The 9,087-nt window shown below is 34.0% G+C and overlaps 1 protein-coding gene across 1 annotated transcript; it reads left to right on the top strand.

The window, feature by feature from the left end:
• Positions 1-3,059: 3,059 nt before the first annotated feature.
• On the top strand, positions 3,060-4,561 carry LOC129741622 (facilitated trehalose transporter Tret1-like). Its single transcript, XM_055733360.1, has 2 exons — positions 3,060-3,189; positions 3,252-4,561. Exons 1-2 carry the CDS (start codon positions 3,132-3,134, stop codon positions 4,559-4,561), a joined length of 1,368 nt encoding a protein of 455 aa, XP_055589335.1. The 5' UTR covers positions 3,060-3,131.
• Positions 4,562-9,087: the final 4,526 nt, after the last annotated feature.

The raw sequence follows: 9,087 nt of genomic DNA on the forward strand, positions 1-9,087 counted from the left end.
CTTTTTCGGCAGCTGGGGACGACATTGTTTAACCTTGACCTGAAATAGAGAAAACTTAAAACGGAATTGAAAACCGAATGCAAAAATTTACAAACCTTTTACATAAATTAGCTCCATTAATATGTAATTCCTAACAGCTGACATTGCGTGTTTACAATTTGGATGAAGAGACTAGAATAATTTTTTTTCTAGTCCTTCTAATTTAGGTGAAGCTTGGCAGGGATGTTCATAATATTATATTCTCAGATACATAATTTTACATTTTAACAGATTTAAATTTAGCTTTTTTGTAAATATACACACAAATTTAGATTTCAGTGATGTAAAATTAGGTCATTAAAAAATTGCAGTTCATTTGATTTTTGAACTTGTTAGTGTATGGGTAATTTAGATTCAAAATGATGTAAATTTAGATTATATTTTGGTTAGATCTAAATATTATTAGGTTTTGAAGCGTTTCTGGCTCGTTTAATTTTATAAAATTTTTGGTGTGTATAGTATAGTATAGTATAGTATAGTATAGTATAGTATAGTATAGTATAGTATAGCATAGTATAGTATAGTATAGTATAGTATAGTATAGTATAGTATAGTATAGTATAGTATAGTATAGTATAGTATAGTATAGTTTAGTAAAGTATAGTATAGTATAGTATAGTATAGTATAGTATAGTATAGTATAGTATAGTATAGTATAGTATAGTATAGTATAGTATAGTATAGTATAGTATAGTATAGTATAGTATAGTATAGTATAGTATAGTATAGTATAGTATAGTATAGTATAGTATAGTATAGTATAGTATAGTATAGTATAGTATAGTATAGTATAGTATAGTATAGTATAGTATAGTATAGTATAGTATAGTATAGTATAGTATAGTATAGTATAGTATAGTATAGTATAGTATAGTATAGTATAGTATAGTATAGTATAGTATAGTATAGTATAGTATAGTATAGTATAGTATAGTATAGTATAGTATAGTATAGTATAGTATAGTATAGTATAGTATAGTATAGTATAGTATAGTATAGTATAGTATAGTATAGTATAGTATAGTATAGTATAGTATAGTATAGTATAGTATAGTATAGTATACTATTGTATAGTGCTGTACTATACTACACTTTTTAGCTCAGTTGGCAAGTCAATTGCTTCCTGAGCCGATGTTCGCGCGTTTGAGCCCAAGAGTAAATATCAAACACAGTTGTACCGGATAAGGTTTTCAAAAACTGTCCGCCAGCTGGAACGTTGATAAAGCCGCGAATGCCACAAAAGATGGAAAACAACTATATTCGAAACAAAAAAAAAACCACACTATTAGTGAAGTATAATATACCTTGAATTCTGTAAGCTTTTGAAATTTTTTTTTCATAGAGGTTGACAGTGGCTTGATTTTCTACTTCAGTTGGGGTGATGGTAATGTACTGTCGTGGTTATCAATCACGTGCCAATCATTAAACGCAATTAACATTTGTCACCCCGTGTCGCTTGAATGAACCTTTCCACAATGTGTCAAGTTTATTTAACCATCAGCAATAATCGTCATCATCTTCATCATCATACAACACTTCAACTAGTGGAAACATACTAATATTGTAGCAGTACATTTTTAATGAATTTCTCATCTATTGTCCATTGAAGGAAATATCGTTGAAATTTGATTTTGGGTCCTAAGTAATTGTATTGTTTCAAGCTGTTGCGTTTCTAAGGATGAATTCAGCTAATGTGTTCTTGTTTTGATTACGAATTCCACTGTGAAATCCATTTAACCAACCGATACCCCTTTCGATGATCAATTTCATCTCAAAAACCAATCTCAATACCCCAAAAGTGCAAATTAGCGCCAATAGTAATAATAACGTACATACATCCCATACGGTTCTATACCCGGGAAACTTTTAGTGCCCCATAAACGGCTTTGCGACGCACATACATCGATCGTAAAACTATCGAACTGCCATTTCGTCAGTCCAACCTAATCAAATTAGTCATTAAAAGTTTCTCTGGCGATGGAGCGACCATCTTGCTATCCAGCCCTCCGAGCCCATTCGAAGGCATCCTGAATATTATCGAACCGGTACTGATATGGAACGGTGGTGTGTCTTCTATTTGACGACACTTTCCCAGGAAAACCACCGTGTGCCAGCGCTTTTGGCTCTAGCATCTTGTGAATGATGGCTGAGAAGTTTGTCTTGGGCAAAAAGTTATACACGCATACGTGCCGGGTGGCGTTGTGTCTACCTAAATACCAACAAACATATTTCTAGGACCCTATGAGCGAGAACATTTTCCCCCGAGTATGCTTATCTCTAATTGGCATTCCGAGCAAGATGCTTCATGACAAAACTTTGCCAAAATCCAAGCTCAATCAGTCAGCGGGGTTTTGTGGAAATGTTTACTTAACACCTTGCGCTGGGTTCCCTAAAATCGTCGTAGGGTACCAATGCTCGTTGGATGAAACAAAATTCCGTGACGCTTCTGTGTTTATCAAACTCATAAGAGAAATATCTGCTAGTGGTGACAAACAGCGAGCGTACGTACTATGAAGTGTTTGTTTGGATTTCTGTGAGTGACTTGTTGTAGATAATTTGGTTAATGAATTCAAAAATGTTTTCATATGTTGTAAAGTGAGATAGCTGAATATTTTAGAAAAATATTCCATGAATATACCTATACCTGTCTTTCTGTCTGTCTGTCTGTCTGTCTGTATGTCTGTCTATTTGTGTGAACATTCAAACAATATTTGCCATAATAAGGAAATTCAAATCGAATCAATTCTGTAGCTCTCAATTAAAAAAGGTTGCCTTCAAAAATGCTTCAGGTGAACATATTTTGATCCAACACCTAACGTACAAAGGTCTATAAAATGAAAAAAATTTCTTTGAACGGCATCCCCATGCCTCTTTGAAGATAACGCTTGATAAGGCAATCTTGATAAGTGGCGCGTTCACTTTTTTTTGGGGCGTTCTTATCTTTTTTTCGGTAAGTACTTATGCCAGCATAGTAAATCAAGAAAAAAACCGTCAATTGGCCATTAAAGATTAAACGGTCTCACGCGAATGAGCTCAATTACTGGCTCCAGATATGGGAACAACATCAAACGTCCGATTCCAACTGATGGAACATGCTGCTGCCGGAGACGCTTCGAAAGTACCAGAATGAGTATGTGGCATCGATAGCTGGTAAGTTTTGTTTCTCGATTGTCTAAAACTTTTTTGTTTACTGATAAAGGTTTCTGTTTCAGCAACCCTTTCGGTGTTTATGGTAGTAACAACAAACGCCTGGTCTTCGCCGGCACTCCCGAAATTGAGGGCTGAAGATTCTCCGATCCGTATCACCGAAGATGAAGGTTCTTGGATTGTGGCCATTCAGGCATTGGGCGCCGGGTTTGGCCCAATCTTCACCGGTGTGGCCGCTGATCGTATTGGGAGGAAGCTGACGTGCCTATCAACCTGTATTCCGGCAACGGTTGGCTGGATTTTGATAGGAGTCGGCGATCAGGTTGGATATCTGTACGCAGCAAGATTTCTGTTTGGAGTTTCCTATGGAGTGGTTTATTCAGTGACCCCGATATATCTCGGAGAAATTACCTCGGATGCTATTAGAGGATCTGCAGGAACGTTGATTACAGTGCTGGCCAAGCTCGGATTCATGGCCGTTTATTGCATAGGGCCCTACGTGGCGTACAGAACATTAGCCTGGATGTCCATGGCAGGTCCGGTGATCTTCGTTGTCTGTTACATTTGGATGCCTGAATCACCATATTATCTATTAGGCAAGAATAAAGATGCCAAAGCAGAGAAGAGTCTCTCATGGCTAAGACGTCTAAAAGACGTTTCCGACGAGCTACAAGCCATGAAGAGATCCGTTGAAAGTTCGAAGTCGGATCGAACTTCAATAAAAGAACTTTTCAACCCCGCAAATCGAGCCAGCTTACGCATCCTGCTTATTCTAGTGTTCAGTATGCAAATGACTGGGTTGCTTGCCATACTTGGTTATGCTCAAACAATATTTGAAAAAATTAACACAAACCTGAAACCTGAAGAGATGTCCATCGTACTGGGAGCCGTTCAGTTCGTAGCCGTCATATTTCCTGCAGTACTTGTCGATCGCATGGGAAGACGGCCGCTGCTTTTGCTTTCGACGGCTGTCACTGCGGCAAGTTTGCTGGCGTGCAGTATTTACTTCATTATTGAACCAAACGCTACCAATCATGGCTGGATTGCATTCGTCACCTTGCTACTGTACATCGTTTCCTACGGAATGGGATTGGCATCGGTTTCATTCGCCGTTTCCAGTGAAATATTCCCGAAAAATATTCGGGCATTAGCAAACGCCGCTTTTGCTATGTTTAGTGCTCTGGTTGTGCTCGGTGTAGTGAAGATGTTCCAGGTCACTCTGGACAGCGTTGGGCCACAGTTGCCATTTGGAATTTTCGGAATCTGTGGATGTGTTGGTTTTGTGCTGATCTACTTCTTTGTACCGGAAACCAAAGGTTTGTCGCTGGATGAAATTCAACAAGTAATGAATCGTCAGAATAAAAAACCTGCTTAAAATAAATATTTGAAAAAAAAAATTCGGATTCATGTTGTTTTTATAATCGTTTTTTTTTTCATTTAAGGCATCCAGAAAAAAATATTACTAAATATTACTTTTTATTGGATTACACTCATTGAGGAACTTAGAAAAGTTACCTATCCATATAGAGATATAGCTATTTCTGTGTGTTAGTTTGTCCTCTATAGACTTAGCCGTATAAAGACGTAGAGAGTTTGGTATGGATTTGGTATGGATGCAATATACGATCAGGAATGATGAAATTTGCTTACAGATGTTCGGATGACTCCTTTTGAAGGGGGTCGTCCAAACAAGACAAATATTGTTCTAGCGATAGTGGCGTTATTTTACATAGGATTGTGATAAAAATTTGCACAGGAGTGTTTTTACGGACGAGCATTTGATTCTTGGTATTAAATTTAAGGTCAGGGGTCGACCAAAGGGATCGTGTATATTAACTATTCACTGATTTTGCGATGTTAACGCTCAAATATATTGGATTGAGATAGAAGTTCGCACATGAGAGTTTTAAGGGACGGGTTATCGATTTCAGTAGTCAAATCCTACACTCAAAATCAAAGAGAAATTTTGAATAATATTCAAATTCGAAGTTCTTAAACTTAATTCTTATACAATATTCAAAAATTTAAAGATTCGAAATGGCAATCCAAAATTGAGAAATCAGTTTCAGATCTTTGTAAATTCATACTTTAATTCTGATTCACAATAAAGATTAAAAATGAATAATTGAAATAGTAAATTGATATTAAACCTGAACTACATAATTTAAATAATAGATTCATGAATGAAGACTCTAAAACTTTGCTCATGAAATTTTGATCTAGCATAAGATTCGGAGATCGTATTTTCTGTACATTTCATAAATCGTACGGAAATTCTGATACAGATTCAAAGCGCAATTTTTGTATCCAGGTTCAGAGTTCAGATTTGGAATGCAAATTCAAAATTCAGAAAAAAGTTTAACTTGTAAATAAATTTTACAATAAACATAAATTGGTGAGGAATTCAAGAGATCTTGAACTTAATACATTGCGGACCATATACGAGATATTTCGTTTTTTCGCTTGCCAACAGTGTGCTACACTTCGCAGTATAACTCGAATGAACTAAATTTGGGTGTTAAACTTTGTTCGACAAAATTAAACACATCATTTGCCGTAACTTAAAATGCTGAATTTAAAAAGAAATTAGTCCAGGGATTTCTAAGATATAGAATGCCAAATTTCGGTTTTTCTCGTCATAGATTTCTTGCAGTCCTTAATGTGTAACGATTGCTTGTCAATTTAATTCCCAGTTTTCAATTTTTTTTAACAAAATTAGTTTGTAAACACATTTCAATTGAAAAGCACAAATAAAGGTGGAATTTCAGTTCTTTGTTTTTTCCAAAAAAACCCAAATTTTCTTTTAAAAAATCATTCGCAGGAATGTAATTGCGGAATTGATTCTTTGTGAAAAATATTTGCTGTAAAAGAAACACCTTTACCTAAAAATCTGCCCAAAGTTCTATATTTTCCCAGTGTTATGTTTAACAATATTAACACATTAAGGACACCCAAATTCGGCATTTTAAGTTTCAGAATACAATAAACAAAATTCTGCTTACTTAATATACAGTACCGTTCATAATTGTAAAGAAATTGGAAGCAAGCGCACTATCACTTCGACTTTGAACTTCCATAACTTTTTATTCTGATGATATTTTTTGATCAAATTTCTTGCGTTAGATAGATCAACTATCACACTATTATAACACAAAATTTGAGCTTTCTGGAGTTTGTATGGCCTGAGAAACAGTAATTCTACGAAAATCGGACTTTTTGGACTTTTCTCGTTCAAACTTCAATATCTCTCAATATCTTCAAATTTTTCAGAATTATTGATAAAATATAAAGCTAGCATGTCTGAAGTTTTCGAAAAGTTCTATCGATGAGATCAAAAGTTACGCGAGGTGCAATATTTCAGGCATGTACCTTGAAATGCGATTTCTATAGAATTTTGGACGAATGTTTCCATAGGAAAATCATATTCCCTGTTTAACAACCAGTAAATCTATTTCAACCGAAAAATCAAAACAATATCGCTAGATTCTGATTTCAAAACACAAATGGATCATTTATTCCATTTTTTCTTTTCTTCATTGCTTTTGGCAGACATTTTTTGTCTGATTGGTGGAGAAAACGATATTGTTCTCATGAATCGTCCAAAATTCTATAGAAATCGCATTTCAAGATTCATGCCTGAAATATTGCACCTCGCGTAACTTTTGATCTCATCGATAGAACTTTTCGAAAATTTAAGACATGCTAGCTTCATACTTCAACAATCACTGTGCAAAGTTTCAATAAAAAGTGTTGCGTAGTTTTTGAGATATTGAAGTTTGAATGAGAAAAGTCCAAAAAGTCCGAATTTCGTAGAATTACTGTTTCTCAGGCCACAGAAACTCCAGAAAGCTCAAACTTTGTGTTGTAATAGTGGAATAGTTGATCTATCAAACGCAGAAAATTTGATCAAAAAATATCATCAGAGTGAAAAGTTATGGAAGTTCAAAGTCAAAGTTACAGTGCGCTTGCTTCCAATTTCTATACAATTATGAACGGTACTGTAGATATTTGAGTAACCGGAAGTTATGTGTAATATTTTTGGAATGAGATTTCATTATAATTATAACGGTTAAATTATGCTTTTTAATGAAGCATACTTGCGACAAGCAAAAAAGGAGATATCTCGTATTTGGTCCACAATGTGTTTATATGGCAGTTTTTTTGAGGCCAAATTTCATACCAAAATCATTAATTTGGTTCAAGTTTGCATTAAGAAAATTTGATCCGAAAATCTGATGATTTTTATCTCTTACTTTTAAAAAAAAATTTTTTTTCAATCAAAAGATAAATCTTTGAATTTGCGAAATAGTTTGGAAGATTGGGCTTGTTTGATTTCAGAATAGAATATTTTTTTTTTCAAGAAAAGGAATACTATCCTTAAAAAAGTTTAATTTATGCCCAAATCAACTAAGTTTAATCTATCGGACTCTGAAACAATTTCAAAGATTTTAACCATCGATGAAAGCAAATTTAGCTCTCTTCTTAGGTTAAGGACCAATTTTCTAAAGTTACGATTTAATAAGAAAACTTTTAATATCAAGTACTTAAAAATGACTAATCATATAGTTACAAACATAATTTGTTTTAATTTTTTTGTATTCGTAAATTGTTTGACAAAAAATCAATAATCATAGGTAAAAATCAGTCACCAAAACCTCCCCCATGAGTCGGTTCTTCCTACAGCCCTGACAGTTTGATAAAATTAAACAGTTGATATGGACGACCCATGCAAGGAATCTCGAATTTAATTTAACTGATTTAAGGACGCTCAATTCAGCCATATCCTTTCGCAGTTTTCAACTAAGTTGTTCATTGAGTTAAAATTTGTTATGTCAAATATTTAATGACTTTCATGAATGAAGTTAGAAATAGCTGAAATTTTATCTGTTAGAAATTTTGAAATTTATTTTATTTTTTCAAAACCTTTGTGTCTCTCAAACAAGAACGACAAGGCAAGATTTGTATCCTTGATGGAATAAAGGATAATAAATTGATTCAAAATTAGCTTCTTGTTTTTATGTAGGAATACTAGTTTCTCAGTAAGCAAACATTAAGTTTTACCAAAACAGACCGATTGTTATTTTCCACACGCTATATCATCGAATGTGTTAGAGAAAACCTGCAGGTGTTTTGAATTCAGAACGTCAAATTCAGTTTTTGAAAAAAGCCAAAAAGATACTGTATTAAAACTACCAAAAAAATGATGAAATTTTGTTGCCGAATGGTCCGGTTTTATCCGAGTTTGTCCGTATATTATTTACAAATTTTGACAAAAGTCCGGTCCGGTCCGATTGCCCTGATTTATTCACTTTATTTGTCAAAACTTAAAAATTTCAAAAAAAAAATATTGATGCGTCCAAAACGAAATTATTTGATCAAGTTTTATGAAAATGATCACGAAAGGCCTAGAATACGATTTAAAAACTGTTCATAAGCTATGAAGAATTTTTTTTTAAAATTTTTTCTTGATTGAATTATTTCTGGTTTCGGACAAAATTCACCCGGATATTGCCGAAATTTTTTAAATCAAATGCCCGGATGTTGCCAGGTTTTCGATGAAATAGCCGGATTTGTCCGACCCAGATACCTGCGGCAAAAATTCTGGCAACCTAATTTTTAAAACTTGCTTTCGGAAAAAAAATCATAACGCTGCGACGTTCCTCTAATGAAAATTACATAACGCGAAAAAAATTTGTTGTCAATTTGAGATGTTGAAATATTTTCATATACTCAAAAAAGGAAATATGGTGAAATTGTAAAACAAGAAGTTTCCAGACCTTTACTATTGAAGTTCACATCTGTTCTGATAACGTCTCTTTTATCGATACTGATTATTTTCTGTTCACATTCATTGATGGTCATAAAAGTGCCCCAAATGACACGGTTTTTTAAAAGTTATGC

The sequence above is a fragment of the Uranotaenia lowii genome, chromosome 2 (genome assembly GCF_029784155.1).
Source record: "Uranotaenia lowii strain MFRU-FL chromosome 2, ASM2978415v1, whole genome shotgun sequence".
Classification (NCBI taxonomy): Eukaryota; Metazoa; Arthropoda; class Insecta; order Diptera; family Culicidae; genus Uranotaenia; species Uranotaenia lowii.